The sequence below is a fragment of the Globicephala melas genome, chromosome 7 (assembly GCF_963455315.2).
Source record: "Globicephala melas chromosome 7, mGloMel1.2, whole genome shotgun sequence".
Lineage (NCBI taxonomy): Eukaryota > Metazoa > Chordata > Mammalia > Artiodactyla > Delphinidae > Globicephala > Globicephala melas.
The window spans coordinates 60,230,590-60,248,726 of record NC_083320.1 but is presented as its reverse complement, the minus strand read 5'-3'; the positions used below and the strand labels follow the sequence as shown (position 1 = coordinate 60,248,726).

At 37.7% G+C, this 18,137-nt stretch overlaps 1 protein-coding gene across 1 annotated transcript in view; it reads left to right on the top strand.

The window, feature by feature from the left end:
* The window catches only part of METAP1D (methionyl aminopeptidase type 1D, mitochondrial), a 78,959-nt gene that overhangs the window by 43,712 nt on the left and 17,110 nt on the right, over nt 1–18,137 (top strand). The window contains 1 exon segment of the mRNA XM_030851925.2: nt 17,627–17,784. Within this exon segment, the coding sequence (XP_030707785.2) occupies nt 17,627–17,784 (158 nt within the window).

Below are 18,137 nucleotides of genomic sequence, written 5' to 3'. Positions count from 1 at the left end.
CAGGAGCAATTGCAGATCAATGCTCATTTTAAATACTTTGTTTTTTCATTGTAAACAGCATGCTAGATTTAGAATAACTCTTCTATTTCCTACACTTTTTGAATTCTTTTCTTTTCTTTTATTTTTGGCTGCATTGGGTCTTCGTTACTGTGCACGGGCTTTTCTCTAGTTGCGGTGAGCAGGGACTGCTCTTTGTTCAGGTGCGCCGGCTTCTCATTGCGGTGGCTTCTCTTGTTGTGGAGCACAGGCTCTAGGTGTGCAGGCTTCAGTAGTTGTGGCTTGTGGGCCCTAGAGCACAGGCTCAGTAGTTGTGGCTCACAGGCTTAGTTGCTCCGCGGCATGTGGGATCTTCCCGGACCAGGGCTTGAACCTGTGTTCCCTGCATCGGCAGGCAAATTCTTAACCACTGCGCCACCAGGGAAGCCCTCTTTGAATTCTTTAGGAAAGCTATTTTTCTTTTTTAGTGCTAGACCAAATGCTCTTTAAATTTTTTGTTATTGAAAATTTCAAATACAGGTAAAAGTAGAGAAAAGGGTATAATCCTCCATGCTATTACCTGTGGATCAGATATTTATAATGCAAAAAAGTAGTCATTTTTTTTCTGCCAAATATATGTCATAGGGATTTTCCAAACTTGCAGGTAGAGTTGGAAATAGTATTCTGAAACTCATGGAAGAGAATATGTCAGGAGAGCATTTGCTCTAAGAGAACAGTAAGGAGAGGATTTTTCCCACACACACCCTGGCCCCCCTTCTACAACTTTAAGGAAGACTTGTCTTCCCAGGGGGAAGTCAAACTGAATATGAGAGGATCCTGGCAACTAGAGCTATACAGAGACCTTGGTCGGAAAGCTGGCAGATTAGTTTTAAATTTATTTTTATTTAAAGTTCTTGATTTCTTTCACTGTTATAAGATGAGGGGAATTTTCGTAATTGTGCTGTTTGCTCAATGCAGTCAGACCTTCTTGTGCCTACAGGCACAGTTATAGCTGCATAAAGGCTGAATTAAGATGGAACCCTACCACTGAAAAGATTACGGTTGCCCCATCCCAACCCAGACACACAACTCAACACAAAAACAAGACTAAGCTGTAAATTTAGGTAAGTGTAGAATAATAAGTCTTAAAAAGTTCTAACTCTTTCCCCCAACCCCTCATGATTAGGTCATTGCTTTTGAGGCGGAACATTTTAAATATCAAACCTTTGCCAAAAATCTGTCCTTTTTTGGTGCCTTTAATTTACGGGCACTTCCAGCACCTGTTAGCCTACCTCGTTTAACACTTTATATTTGAGAAGAGGGAGGGTAACGTTGGGGCGAGACAAGGTAGGAGGGGGTGAGTTGGCAGTGATGGAAAGGAAAGTCTAGTTAAACCCAGTCAGTCCCAACTCACTTCTTTCCAGTGGAAAAAGCATGTGAGTCTGTATGTTTGTTTGATTTTTTTTATATATTAAGGAGCATGAAAGTATGACACTGGAATATTATATTTCAACTTTTTAAAACTTATGTTTTTTTAAAAGAAAAATAATTATTGTCCTATGTTTAGGCAGGTAATATAATGGAAAAAATCCATTTATGATAACAACCAAGAATATAAAATATCCCAGAGTAAACAAATAATAAGGAATATACAGGGCCTATGTGAAGACATTAGATGTCTACTGAGATATAGTAAAGAAGACTGCAGTAAATGTAAGGACATCTCTTAAATAAGACAACTAAATATTTTAGAGAGTCATAGTCTCCCTAGATTAATCTATAAATTCAATATAAGCCCACACTTTATTTTATTTTAATAATATCTAATTTTATTTATTTTTGGCTGTGTTGGGTCTTTGTTGCTGCGCACGGGCTTTCTCTAGTTGTGGTGAGTGGGGGCTACTCTTCGTTGCGGTGCATGGGCTTCTTATTGCGGTGGCTTCTCTTGTTGGGAGCACCGGCTCTAGGCGCGCAGGCTTCAGTGGTTGTGGCGCATGGGCTTAGTTGCTCCGCGGCATGTGGGATCTTCCCGGACCAGAGCTCGAACCCGTGTCCCCTGTATTGGCAGGTGGATTCTTAACCACTGAGCCACCAGGGAAGTCCCTAAGCCCACACTTTAAACAAAGTTGAAATGCAAATGGCAAACTGAAAAAAAATTGAAACAATATAGTACACAAATGTTTAATGTTTCTAATTCACAGAGCACACTTAAAGTAAATCCAGTAAGAAACAGCCCACAAGGCGTAAATGGAGATTTCACAAAAGAATATAAATACATAAATAAAGAGATCTTCAACCTCAGTAGTATCTGAAGAAAAACAAGTAAAAGCGAGATACCATTTTTCGTTTATCAGACTGACAAAGGTTTCAACATTAATAATAGTGGTGAGGGTGTAGGGGAATAGGTACCATTGGGAATATAAATTGCTCTTTTGTGGAGAGCAGTTTTGCAGATATGTCAGAATTTTGTATATTTTTTAACCCAAGAATTCTACTTCTGGGAATTTAAGCTAAAAAAAAAAATTACAAATACATGTATTTGTAAAAGGTATATTGTGCAGGGCACAAAACAGAAGGACTCACCTAAATGCTCATCATCAGTTAAATAAAGTGCTATGTTACCCATCCATATAAAGGAGTACTATGAAACCAGTAACCCAGGAGGATAAAAAGTATCATGTAGATCTATAGTTTTTGTTAAAGACAGGTATCTTGGGATTCCCTGGTGGCGCAGTAGTTGGGAATCTGCCTGCCAATGCAAGGGACATGGGTTCCAGCCCCAGTCCGGGAGGATCCCACATGCCACGGAGCAACTAAGCCCGTGTGCCACAACTACTGAAGCCCGTGCGCCCAGAGCCCCTGCTCCGCAACAAGAGAAGCCACCGCAATGAGAAGCCCGCGCACCGCAACGAAGAGAAGTCCCCACTCGCCGCAACTAGAGAAAGCCCACGTGCAGCAACGAAGACCCAACGCAGTCAAAAATAAAATTAATTAATTAATTAAAAAAAAAAGACAGGAAACTTCTGTATACTGTGGAGAGAAATTACTAGCTTTCAGAATAGCAGTTTATAAAACTACATGTACAAACAGAATATTTATAAAATATAAATTAATATACTATTAAAAATATAATAAAAATATATTAATGGGTACATAGAGAAATGGTCTAAAGTGTGTTTGCTGAATGTTAACAGTGATCATTTGAGGAAGCTCTTTACCATTTTTTACTTTATACTATTTATGCTTTCTCAGTATTGTTATAAAAATGTTTAATACCATGCATATACCATTTTCATAATCAGAAAAAAAAAAAGTAGGCTTCCCATGAACTCTGGCTCATCCTGTGTGGTTTCAGGCAAGGACAGAGCACATCTACTTAGGAGGATGACCCTTGTGAAGTGAGTTCAGAAAGAGAAAGCTAATGCCACGCACTGTCTTCTTCACAGCTGCCAAAGACCCCCTGAAGAGCTTCTGGTGAGAGGGAAGCGATTGCATGTGGCTTCCATACTTTTATTTGAAAGCACCTAATTCATATGGAACAAAGTGGTAGGATGGTTGTCCAGGATGGTCTTCCAGCATATTGCCTAGCCATGTAGACCAGAGCGTCCCTCGGTCAGACTCAGTGGAGAGGTCAGTCATGACAATGAAGGGAAGAGGAAACTGGAGTTGCTGTTCATGGGTTCCCATCTGTCTCTCTCCATGTTCCTCATCAGATTCTTTCTTTTGATGCATCTGGAACAAGATGATTTGCAGCTATTTCTAAAGGCCAGTTCTGCTTTTTCTTTTTCTCCTTCTCTTCTTCACTTCCTAGGAGCCATCAGTGGGTGAAGACATGATGGTTGTCCAAAGTGAGTGCTGTGTCCTCATCCATGCTGCGGTATATTTGTATAGATACCATTTGCCTGATCATACCCTTGGGGCCCTGTCTCATTTACAGCTGGGCTCCCCAAATTTTATTCTTTCTTCTCAAATGAAAAAGTTTTCATAGATTTCCATCTAATGCTTTTTTTTTAACTACAGTTTGGTATCTCAGAAATCTGTCCCTGTGGGTGTTCACTTAGATTCTGAAAACAGAGCTAGGGTCTTGAAGTGGTTTCCGAGTAAATAATGAAACGTGTTCAAAGTCTGTAACTCTTCCTTCTCCTTAACCACATCCTAGATAACCCGCCAATGGTGAGTGTCATTTGTGTGAATAGATTCTCCAGTTTTAGTTTTCAAGGCCATATTTTAAATTCTAGCTGTCTGAATGATTAATGTGACTAGGAAAATACTGTTGACCCATTTAAATCATGTCAAGCAACATCCATTGCTCATCTACATAATGAAATACACACTAAACATTACATCTTAAGTGTGGGAGCCAGTGAACTACAAAATAATGTTTTACTCCTGTAGCTTAAGAAATAAAATAGAAGACATTAGGACTAACTATAGCATTAAATATTAAACTATTCAAATGGTAATTGTCAGTGAAAATCACCTATAAACTGAAACAGCTGATAGCATTACTGCTTCAGTAGCTAATTAGAAGGGGGGGTGGTTACTCGCAACAGTATGAGTTTAAGAAAAGTCTTTATGTCAAAGCATGTTTTAATATTATTTGACTATTATGAGATTTATTGTATACAGCTGAGTTGTTTCAATTGTTAATCAGTGGTTGTGAAAATAGTTTGCTGAAAAATTAGAAAAAATTGTTTGATATTTTTATCATGGTTTCATTAAATTGGGCCATGAATAATTTTAAAGACAGCTGATTTATAGTTGAAACTATTTTGATCAATGATCAGATAACAAAGATAAGCTTTGACTACTTTTGAAATATTTAAATTTTGTAAGGACATCAGTTTGCATAGTGTTTAAATAAGTGGAAATTTTAAAGGCACTCAATTTAGGCTATCACGTTACCATGGTTACACCTTTGCACGTTATTTTGTGTATCTCATGTAAATAGATCTGTGAGTCACTGATAATTATTTGGTTTTTTTTTTGTTCTTTTGGTAGTTCTGTGCTTAGCTGAATTTAATGCAGTTCACACGGCTTGCTTTGGTTTTTATATTTTAGTGTTTGTGATTGACAGTGATTGAGCATTTCTTATGCAGTGCTTGCCTTTTTTGTCATAAATGATGTATGTTGGTAGTGCTTGAAATATAAATACGTTCTTGTATTACTGTTTAATAAACAGGAATTTTTATGCAAAGGAGACTTCTTGGTACATTTAAACAATAAGATTCGGTGAGCTCTAGAATATTTCTATTAAATAGTCAAACAAATGTGTTTAAACTCTTACAAACTAAGTTACTGAGGTTACCAAGGACAACGTAACAGTTTATGGCTAAGCATAACATTGACTGAACACTATTTAATAACAGAATAAAAATAACATTCTGCTGTCTCAAAATTATTTGCGGTAAGGAGCTTTACAGGGGATGTGTTCACTTCCAAGTAGAATCTTTCTAAAACATACTTCTCTCATCCCACCCTTTGCACAAATATAAAATCTATTCCATATACTAATGTGTTTGGAAGGATATGATTCTTGAATAAAGCTGGGATCGTTTATGCTTCTGCATGGAAGAAGAGATTTTCCTTAGACTTTACCATCAGCTTTCTAGCAAGGCCCCACCAAGAACTCTCAGAAAAATGTCAAAATTAGGCTGTACATGATTCATCCTACTGAATTTAAGCCTTCTCTCAATACACTACAATCATGAGATGCCGTCTGGTTTATAAAGTGTTTATACATCTGCAGTCTCATTTGATGGTCAGGGTGGTCCTGTGATAAAGGCAGGAGAGGACCAGTGCTTTGGATAGCATGGTTTTTAAGTAGCAGTTCTGGGACCCAACCTAGGATCTCATGAATATTTTGTGAAGTACTTACTTTGTGAATTATCCAAAACACATTTTGACGTTCAGGCTGGTTTCTACCTACTGATCAGTCCATTTTAGAGTGACCTTCTCCCATACATAGTCAGGCAACCAGTGATCATAATTACCATTTATCGAGTGCTTACCTTGTGCCACTCTCCATACCTCATGTCATACAGTTATCATAGCAACCCTGTGAAGAAGGTATTGTTATTCCTGTTAACGGATGAGCAAACTAAGGCTTAGAGAATTTAACTAACTTGTCCAAGTAAACCAACTAATGCTCAGAGAAGGGAAAACAATTTAAACAAGAACTCAAGTAAATATAATTAGAAAGGCACACCTTTCAGAGGAAAATCCCATGGCACATTCACAAGCAAAATATAAAGTGTTTGAAATTCTACTATTTATTTTTACCTCCAAATGGGCTATGTTTTATCTTGGCATTTTTGTTTTTGTTTTATAACACTCTGGTAGAACTATAGTTCAAAAAGTGTTCACATTAGACAATAGCATGCTTCAGCTATTGTACACATTAAATATTTCAGGACTGTGGCTCTACTGAAGACTTTAATCTAAAAATGAGATGATGAATTTTTCATTCCACCAAGTGTGAATGACCTTGGTCAGCTACGGATTTCAAGTAATATTGTGTTTTCAGCTGTGAGAGGCAGCCTGCTTTATACAGGTAAAGAGTACACATTTGGGTAGTGGTGGCAGTGGTTTTCATTTTTAATCTTTAGTACAGAAAATAATGGTTTTATAGCTGAGCATCCACATCTGAAAAATAAAAAATACAAGAGCCAATTTGTAAGCAGGCTTCTGTGGGACGCCCCTTTTAAGCCTGTACCATTTTAATACATTGTACTTTTTGCATTAATTCTTAAAGCAATGGAGCTGTTATTTCTTCATGTGGTTAACTAAGGCTACATAGTTGAATTAAATATAAAGTTATTTGTGGCAACATAACTACATCACTTCAAAAAGCTACCTTCAGATAATTTGGAACTTTTTTCTTTTGCTAAAGAGGCTACTGTGTATTTTCTCTTTATTTTTTGTGAAAATGACTCCTTGATGAGTGATCCTGCCTTCTCTTGTCTTGAATCTGTGTAATCTCAACTGCAGAAGCTGAAAATATATTGTTTTCCTGGAGCTTAGCTTTCTTATTTCCGGTTGTGATTATTGACCTACCTAACTACCTACCACTTCTATTGCCTGGTTACAGGGCAGAACTCCCACGATTGTCAAAATACCACCGTAGGATTTATATTCAAATGGTTTCTTTTTGTTCCATGCCTTTCACTTGGAGCTGTACAGTGAAAGCATTCTCAGGAAAATATTAAGATTTTTTGGGTTTTGTAGGGGTTTTTTGGTAATGATACTGTAGTTTGGGTCAAAGCTCTGAGCTATTTTATACCAATTATTTGCATAAATAACTTTAAAGGGCTCATAAAAAAAAGAAAAAAGAAATGCATCCAACAATATAACTAGAGCATGTTGCATATAGAATTCAGTTGACCCTGTTGTGAGAGGAAGATTAAAATTACAGTCTTTTCAAAGGCTTTAGTACAATTGAAAAATATTCATACTAAAGCTGTGCCTTTGATCATAAATTATAAGTCCCAACATCTTCTATTACTGGCTATTTTTATCCAAATAACTAATATTTTGAGTAGTATTTTACATGACAGTAGTATTTAAGAATAGTCTTTTTTAAAGAATTAAAGAAGGACTTTCTTATTATGTCAGTTTTTTGTAAACTCATGATACTTTTATACAGGCTTTCTCTAAAACTGAATTCCATGTGTTATTTCTGTGAAACTGCTCTTTCTGATGCTTACTTGTGTGCTTTAATATAAATTTTTCTCTATGTTTTCCTCTTCTTTAACCCAAGTATGTGAGGTAATAGGAATGTTTTTTTGAGAGACTTTGGAAAGTTGAAGTTTGCCAGATGTTCTGTGCTAACCTAGAAGTGTGCATTCTCTGGGTATCAGGACTGTGTGAAATTCCTTCCTGTTACTTTGACAGAATGAATGTTTGCTTTTGGGTCATTTTGGTGTCGTACTTCTACTCTGATCAGAGCTTGACTTTTATTCTGTATTTAAATGATACTACGGCATCCAGAAAATCTGGCAAAGAAAATGATATTTTGATGACATTTTTCACAGGGCTCAACTGGAATGAATTATTACATTTTAACCACAGCCCTAATAAACAGCTTCTTTATTTCCTGTGAAAGGGTACAATATTTCTTTGTCCAAGAAGTTGCCTGAGTATATGTATTGTTGAAGTGCTAAAAAGCTGCTTTTCTCTAAACTTTAGCTGAGACACAATGGGATTTTCTAAGCATATACTATTTCAGTGTGACTCAATATTTTATGATTATAAAGAGGAATTTAAATTCAAATGTTGAACTAAACGTTTTTCATCTTAAATGGAGAAATTTCATACAGTAGTCCTAGTTCCTTTTACAGATGAATGATTTCTGTGTAACTTCCACTTATCCACCAAATGATCTGCTTTTAGATTTAGATTTTGTGTTCTTACTATAATCTTTGACACTCCTCCCCTGGCTACGATTGGGCCGGCCTAAAGGAACTTTTTTCTAGGTTCACAAACATGAGTCTACTTTATTAAATAGGTATGTTTATTGATCTGTGTTTCTAGAATAGGTTGGGTTGTTTTTGTCACCCAAGAAGAGGGGAATGCTTTTCGTTTAAATCACAGATCCCTAGGTGCTAGTGATGTAAATTAATGAATAACAACATATTATCCAATTAGCTTTTGTTAAGTAGCAAAATGAAGTATTTTTCCTAAACCCATTTCTGAACTTGTCATTGACATTATACTCTATCAGTTGCTATTGATACATTTTGTTAAAAAGGAAGAGGGATGTAGCACTGAGCCAACTTCCTGATGGAGCCTTGGGGAAGGTCATGTTTTGCCATGACCTGGGCATCATTCTTGAATGTTGTTATTATTGGTAGGGGGTGCCCTCAGGCCGCCACCCTTCCTCTTCCCAGAAGTGCTCTGTGGCTGGCTTTCCAGCTCATCTTCTTTAGAACCAGGACTCCCAGGCTCTGGTTTATAGGCTTGATGATGAGTTACATCCACAGCCTCATATGTGTGGTGAAGACTACTATCTCACCTTCCTCTGACTACTTAGTGTTATTAGTTGTAGTGGCCCAATTCTAATATGAGTATGATAAAGTCTCATAGAAATTGCAAACGTAGAGCTCTAAGCAACTCGGACAAATTTTTATGTTTCAGCATAAAAGTGACTTGTGATTTTGTGTCACGTAAAATACTTTACACATTTCTTTTTTTTTTATTTCTGTGGAATCTTTGTTACTGTTTTAGCCAGCTTAGCTATAAATAACTTCAAGGACAACCCTGTTGCATGTCGAGTAGAATCTTTATTTCAGATAAGTGTTTATGCCAGCGTACTTTAGACTTGACTATGTGCTTTATTTTGAGCATTAAAGAAAATGATCTGTTTTCCAACACCTGCATAACAATTGGCCTGTATCCTCTTGAGAAATGTTGTTTAATAAACACTGTAGCTTTATCGTCCAGAGGCTGTTGCCGGATGCTGTTGCCAAATGCTGTTAATTAAGAAAAAAAAAGGTTTTTTTTACAGGTTTGTGAAACAGATCCACTCTTCTCCTTGTAATGGCATCTTAGCTTGAAATCCAGGAAGTAATGGTGTATGGTGTCCATATCCATGATTTTCTGAATTGGAGAAAAAGTGTGGAAAGCATCTGGGGAAAAGGAGGCTCTTTACCAGCTTGTTTCCTGTAAGCTCAATTGGAAGACCTTGTCCGTGCAAATAGATTTCAAAATAGAGCCTGCCCTTTGACTGTCTCCATAATTACATGGCTTGCTCTGTATTTTATTTGGCAGTTAGAGCAGTTAACCCCTGGAAGGAAGGGGCTGATGGCATGGGCAGCTTAGCTCCCCAGACATGTCCGTGGGAATGAATAAAGCACTGTTTGGAGAAGCTCGTAGCTAAAAGCACACCAGAACTCAACCAAAACTTTTAAAAAACAAGTTTAATAATGTCTGTTATGATTGGTTTAAAAACTTACTTTGTCCTTATTGTGTAGATTATAGAGAGGTATTAATTGTTTTTTAAAAAATGGGAGTTGGGGGAGTTCCTTGTTGCTTTGATGTAATCAACATCTGTCAACAGAATGAATTTGCTTTTGTTTAGTTCCAAGGGCCCTTGTCCTTAAGCTCTGCCCAATCAGTATCTGCTTCAGCCTGGGGCATTCCTCTAGCCGTTTTGGGTTTTTTTCCCTTCTTTTTCTTCTTCTTCTTCAACAGATGCACAGGTTATTTCTTGTGAAATGTGAGCTTCTCTTCTGCGTTATAGTCTCCTTGATATGGGAAGGAACTTACTTTCTCATTTACTCTTAAAACATGTACCTCTTACTACTAGATTATAAAAATCAATGGGAGTTACAGAGAGTGAGGCAGACTATTTAATTTTCCTTTCACGACATTTGTGCAAGTTATCAAACCTATCAAGCGGACAGTCAATGTTTTAGGTCAGGAAATATGAGACATGGCTGCATTCACCGTGCTGTAAGAGCCTGTACTCCTACCCTGGGTAATTGGTTGGAGTTCATGAACTGTGATCTTTCTGTGGTTCTAAATCAGCACCTTGAAAATGTATTTCTGTGGTACAGTCCCTCCTGAGCCTACTGTAGGAAGCAATATTTCTAAACAGTTAAAAATATCTTGAATTGCTGTCACAAGTTGCTTTTTTTTAGAGTTAATATATTATTTTAGCAAATCCTTTGATTTAAAATTAAAATCATCAATGAGTGTAAGAGCCATATTTGAAAATGAATTAGCAAAACGTTGTTTTCTCTTAGTAATCATAAATCATTTAAATCTGGCAGGCATTCCTCCCTTCATCCAAAATAATTGCCTCCATTTGTAAAATCAATTAGATGTTGATATGCTATAAATAATAGTTTTGTTACTAGACTTTGACATTTGCTGATCATTACGAAAAAATACATTCAGCAAGACATTTTACAGGGTGTCTTTTAAATTACATATTATCTCTGGTTGACATTGTTGGCTAATGTAAAGTGATACAGGCTACTTTATTGTGTTGTTTTCTACCCAGATACTTGAAGCCTCTGAAACATACCGTAACTGAGGATTGATGGCACTCTGGAGGGTGAAAGTGCTTCCCTGGAAACGTACAGTGAAACATAGAGGTGTTGGTAGCCCACACTTGAGTACAAATGTACTTTGTTCAGTTTTACAACTGCTTAAGATAATAAGCATTAATAGGCATTTTAAATGTCTCTTTGGAAGTTCATTCAGAACTCTCTCTTAAAAATACTTGTTGACCAAAAGAAAACTTGCATTTCCGAGGGTAAAATCGGCTTAATTAAGGGTCATTAGTAGAGGTGCACATAAAAACCCAGGGCTCAGTGGGTGAAATGGAAGCTTTTCATTATGTGGTATAGAATGCACGTGCAGATAACAATTAAAATGAACCCTGAGTAAGAGGCCAGTGAATATAGGGCATGTCATATGCAGCAATATTAGTTATTTTAAATGCGTTCTTCCCCCATCATACTTGAATTCTGTAGTCCCACCTTTCAGACTTAATCTGTAAAGGGAAATAAAATGCAGCTTTTAGAAATTGATGTTATTACCGAATATGAAAATATTTAAAACTGTAACCTAGATTTACATTTCAAATACAAATTTAGAATATGAAAAATGTGCTGCAGGATCCAAGGGTCATATAGCAATTTCAATAGACATTCAGGCTGCACAGCGTGCTCCTCCGTGGAAGGAAAGAAGCAGTTGCTTATAATTTTTGACATTCAGCTCAAACTAGGAGCTAATAGAATTTTTATGACACTGAAAATAAATTCTTGTTATTACCTGTGATAACAGTAAGTATTCTAGTATTCATAACTAATAATGTATAGATTTACTGCCTAAGGAAACCTTATATAGAGTTTCTGTTACATAATTGACAGTAACAACACTCGCTATGATCATGTCTTTTAAGATCAAATTAGTCCAAAGCAGCTCCTTGCTGATCTGGGGCTCTCCTCTTCTGAGGTTTCTGATGATTTCCTACTGGCATCTTCTAAACTTCAGATTAGTCAACTTAACCCTTGTTTCCTAAAAATAGCTTTAACAAAAGAGGGTTTGCTGTGAGTCCTGGGTGAATGATGATGCCCAGAAGACCGAGGGGCCAGTCCCGAGGCTGATGGAAACCTCCCTGGTGTCCCTGCCTCTGATGATGGACATCATCAAATTAGCTGTGTAACACTGACAGTAGCAAGTTGGAAGTTACATGTAGTTATTAGAAGGTATCAGCAGTTCTTCTATTTAGTTATTTTTTAAATTGAAATATAACAGATGTATAACATATGTGTTCATTTTGGATGTACAAAGCAGTGCTTTTAAAAAGAAAGGAAATATATAGGAAATTCAACAAACCTTTTCTAGACTGATCTATAGCAGATAATGTAGTTTGTGACCCTGAGTATAATTGGGATAGGGGATTTTAATTTTACTCCCTCTGCATTTAGAAAATTTGTTAATTGCTATTTATGAATTACACTATGATAAGCAAAGTTGAGGATCTCCCCCCGCATTTTTTGTCATGTTAATTGGAGAGCCATTATCTTCTAAAGGCACATATTGATGTAAGACCATTTCTTCATTTCACCTGTGAAAACACTAAATTGTTGGGGTTTTTTTTCTGGTTTGTAATGAATAGTTAGTAGAATAAACACGGTATGGTACCTTATTATCCTGTTACTTTGTGACAACATTTATAGGGTGTCTTTTATCAGATTGAAAGAAAAGATTTTGCTTCCAATAAAAATGTATCTTATGGAAGTGGAGTTGCTGAGAACACTGCAAAACCATAATTGTCAACAGATTGGATATGTTCAGGCTGTGTTCCCAATGTTTAAGTCATGTGTGAAGGTGCTTGCCTCTTTCTGGCAGTGAGCCCATTATTTAGCAGAACAGGTATGTTGGCGACACTGTTCATTCTAGAAGTGAATGTCTGAGAAGCCTCATTCAGATCTCCTAGTAGAGACCTGATGACTTCATGCGTTGAGTTTAAGAACATTGGAAAGATTCCCCCTGTAATGACTGTGTACTTGAACTTGATAATACTGATAAAGATGACCTCTCTTTCATGTTATCAGCTGCATTGAAAAAAATCTACATGAGTCCTAAAATTGATCAGACTCTACATCGTCCCATTGCCTGGGACATAGCATGACAGTCAGAAGCTGCTGAATGAAGGCACACATTTTCAGAGCTAAAAGAGACGTCAGGGACTTCCCTGGTGGCGCAGTGGTTAAGAATCCGCCTGCCAATACAGGGGATGGGTTCGAGCCCTGGTCCGGGAAGATCCCACATGCCGCGGAGCAACTAAGCCCGTGCACCACAACTACTGAGCCTGCACTCTAGAGCCCACGAGGCACAACTACTGAAGCCCGTGCGCCTAGAGCCCGTGCTCCGCAACAAGAGAAGCCACCGCAATGAGAAGCCCGCGCACCGCAATGAAGGGTAGCCCCAGCTCACTGCAACTAGAGAAAGCCCGTGCGCAGCAACGAAGACCCAACGCAGCCAAAATAAATAAATAAATTTATATTAAAAAAAATAGACCTCAAAGATTATGAAGTTCACTCCCTCATTTTACTAAACCTTCTGTAGCAGTTGATAGTGTCTGTGAAGTGCTCAGCACAGAGCTTGGCACCAGTAGGCTCTCAGCCAGTGTTCACTGCTGTTGTTACTGCCCGAGGTCACACAGTTAGCTCCTGGCAGGACCAGGAGCAGAACCTCTAGCTCCAATGCGGTGTCATTCGGGCCCATTTTTCATCAGGAATATCACCATGTGTTATAATCGAATGTATTTGTTTGCTTCTTGTCTGTGTCGCACCACGGAATATGAGCTCCCTGAGGCAGAGACTTTGTCACCTGGTTCACCTCGTGTCCAAAGCATGGCATGTAGGAGGAGCTCAGTAAGTAATTGTCAAATAAAAGAATAAGTAAATTTCAAGGCCCACAGGTAAACATGTTGAGTGTTGAGAAGGGAAAGGAAAAGACATTAACATTTTTGGGGTGGCTACTTTTTAATTTTTTTATTTTTTTGGCCACACCACATGTCTTGCAGGATCTCAGTTCCCCGACCAGGGATTGAACCCAGGCCATGGCAGTGAAAGCCTGGAATCCTAACCACTAGGCCACAAGGGAACTCCCCCATGGAGCGCCTACTTTTAAAAGACGGTTTAGGGATATGTGTTATCTCAACTAATGTTCACAACAACCTGGTGGTGAGGAAAGCACTACTATTCCCATGTAATGGTGAAGAAATGGGGCTCAGAAGTTTTGGTAATTCAGATCTGACTTCAAAGCTCATGTTATTTTCACTACCACAATGCCTCCCAGTTAAATCAGTTCTAAGACTTTTCATGAAAAATACCTTCATTCTGAATGTTGGCTGGTTCCATGATGTTTATTTTTTTTTCATGATTAAAAAAAAATTTCTTTGAAATCGAATCCCTGAAAAAACACATGCTATAGCAAAGCATACCAGCTACTAGAGCCCGTGCACACTGTTGAAAGGCAGCTTGGAGCGGCAGACACAGCCCTGGATTCAGACTTCGAGGACTCTAGCTGGGGCCACCAGAGGTGTGAGCCTTTGTTCCTCATCCATAAACTAGTGACATCAACAGCTGCCCGCCTCCCTAACAGCACTGGTAAGACTTAATGCGTGTGGAGCACCTAGCACTGTGCTTAATTAAAGAAACTGGCCATTAAGTGTTAACCACTATTATTGTTTTCTATTTCTATTAGTGTTATTGTTATTAATAGTCATCATAATACATGCTTTTCTCAGAAGGGAAAACACTTGGGAGCTTGTCTTTGGTCCTACCTAGGGATGCAGTTAGGGAGCCCAGAATCATGGATTGATTCCACCTGAGCCTTTCCTTGGCTTTAACTGGGACCCAGATTTTTCCATTCTGTGTCCACAGACTGCCCAGCCAAACCTCTACAGCATGTATTTGGTCAGCAAAGGGAGTTTGGCTTGAGAAAGAGGATGGATTAGGTCAACCCATCACCACTTTTGCAAAAAAAAAATAATAATAGTGGTAACTTTTACTAGTTTTGTGAGGCCTTTTACATTTTCAGAGTGTGTCCTTGTGTGTTGTTAGCTCATCTTTTTCTCACGCATGAGAGAGCAGTATACTTCATGAAGGCAACTGGACCTGCTTTCCCGCAGCTTTGGCACTCTGGCAGAGTTACTTACCTTTGTGTGCTTCCGTATCTTCAACTGTGGAATGAGTAATAACAGTTTACAGTTTACAGGGTTCTCAGGAAGATTAATGAGCTACCATATGTAAAGGGCCTAGCATAGTAATTGACGTACAATAAGTTCTCAGTATTAGAAGCTATAGTGAAGCCCAGGGTTTCTTTCTCATTTTACTTTTCAAGTATTCTTGAAGGAACTACCATTTTTGGGGGCATCTACTAAAGGCAGGGCACTTTCACAGACTTTATTCCAATTAATTCTCACTTGAGACTCAAAACAAGACACTTGCTCAGGGCCACACAGCTACCAAGTAGTAGAGCTGAGACAGAAGTCCAGGCTTCTGCTTTCCAACCATCTGCTTTTACTAGGAAACTACCCTGCCCCTCATAGACAATTAACATCCTGGGGCTGGTGGTGTTGTCTTTAGGGAAATGTTGTACTTTACAAGCTTTAGGGAATATGTACCTGCCTCTATCAAGCAACTTTTTTTTTTTTAAAGAAGTGATATTACTGGCAGCATTTTGTCTGGTATTTGGAATTGTTTAAAATAGTACCTGAAACACCTCTGTAAGTTTGATTCAACAATGTTACTTTCAGCTTTCTGGAAGAACATAATTGAGTGAAACTTAGGACACTGAATCAATGACTATAGGGGTTTGTTTGCTTCTGCGCCTTTTTCCCATTTTTCCTTTCTCCCACTTAGAGATCTTGAGTTTTGGGGCTAATACTCACCTGCAATTTGTGTTTCCATTATGTTTCACAGCTGAAAGATTACTCTAGGCCAGTAATTCTCAAACTTTAGTGTGCATGAGAATCACTCTGGTGAGGGATTGTTAAAACACAGATTGCTGACCACATCCCAGAGTCTGAGTCAGTAAATTGAGGAGGGGCCCAAGAATTTGCATCTTTTCCCCATGTGATACTAATATGCTGGTCTGGGTACCACATTTCGAGAACCAGTGCTCTAGACCGGGAGTCGACAAAATTCTTCTCTAAGGGGCAGGTAGTAAATATCTTAGGCTTTGTGAGCCATATGTTCTCTGTCACAACTACTCAACTCTGCCACTGTCGCTCAAAAGCAGCCATGGCTAATTGTAAGTGAATGAGTGTAGCTATGTTCCAATAAACCTTTATTTATGGGCACTGAAATTTGAATATTGTATAATTTCACATTACAAAATATGATTTTTTTCAACCATTTATAAATATAAAAATCACTTTCAGGTTGGGGCTATATAAAAATAGGCAGCAGGGCAGATTTGCCCTTTGGGCTGTAGTTTGCCAACACCTGACATGCAATTATGGCATGTTGGGGATTTTTAAAACTATTGTTTTAATTATAAAAGTAATGCAAGTGAATGTTTTTAAAAGTCAATCAGTATAGAAGAAAACAGAAGGAATCGGTAAGTCTTCCTCCCCACCCCAGCCCCAATCAGATACCCCAGAAATAACCACTGTTGCTGAATATCAATTTTCAGAAATTTTATAGGCATATACAAGCCTGTATAAATGTATAAGTTCTTTTTACATGAGCTTTTTACATAAGCTCCTTTTAATGAACTTTTAATATGTACGGCTCAGCATTTGCTATTTTCCTAACAATATATTGTGACCTCTTTCAATGTCAATACATAGAGATGATTTAGCTTATTCTCTTTAATACCTCTATAGTTTTCTGTTGTACAGATTTACCATAATATATTTAACCAGTCCCCTACGATTGGACATTTGGATTATTTCCCATTTTTTTCTACCACAAACAGTGCTACAGTTCATCTTCAAACATCCATCATTGCATACAGTAGAGTCCTAGGAGATGAATTGCTGAGTCAAAGGATGTGTGCATTTAAAATTTTGATAGATATTTCTAAATTCCTGTTGTGGGTACTTTAGGACCCTACATTCGTTTTCTTTCAGGGTTACACCCTACAGTTTTGCTATTTAGTCTTTATCTGACTCGAGCATTCATTACAATGAATTTCAGTATAATGCCTCGCTGCACATGAACTTAACACAGAGTAGTAATCCTATCGAGGGCAAAAAGTGCAGCTGGTAATTTGTCCAGGAGTCGTGAAAGGAAAATGGCTTTAAAGAACTTAAAGCCACCCAAACAGTGCCCTGAATCTAGGGTCATCCTGGACATGGCTGCTTTTAAGGTACCACAGCAGAAATTGCTCTTTTTATAGACCTGGTGTTTAGCAGATGTTTCTATATGTTTTTTACCCACTAGAATAGAGTTTTCCATTGTCAAACATTTATGTAAACATACTATTAGCTAATAAATATGCTTTGCTACTATTGTACTAGAACTCAGAATACCACTGCTTTCCTTTCTATTTGGAGCTTTTTCTTTTTTGAGCCAATAAAGGATTATAATAATGATCTAATAGACAACAATGCAACATCTTAACATGTAGCACTAAGTAGTTTTTTTTTTACTTAAGATATGTCTATTTCTGCTTCTAGGTTGTCACAGGATTTTCTCTTCATCACTCAATCATATCTACTTACACAAGCAGTCAAGCAGTCAACAAAGAAGAAATTTCTTTTTCCGAAGACAAAGAGAGATTTCACACAGTATAGTTTTGCCGGCTGCAGTTTCTTCAGCTCATCCAGTCCCTAAGGTACTGTATTGCCTATTATTTTTTTGCTGCTTTTTCCGGCCAAGATAAAGGTTAACTGCAGAAGCAATCAAGTGTTTTTGCACCTTTGATTTCTGAGGTGTTTGAATTATAATTTTTTAACTTGGTCTGTGATTTAAAACTGTGGTCTGGGAAGTTTTAACATCCTGCAGTTCTATAATATTCATTTTTTAAATAAAGCACTGAGCTCATAACTGCTTAATTCACTTAGAATTCAAGTTTCTATCATTAAAATTTCCATATTAAATTTCTACCATGAAGATAAGATTATAGACAATCTGTCCATTTTTCTAAAATGCAATGTAAAGGAGGTGTGGGGATCGTTTAGGAAGAAC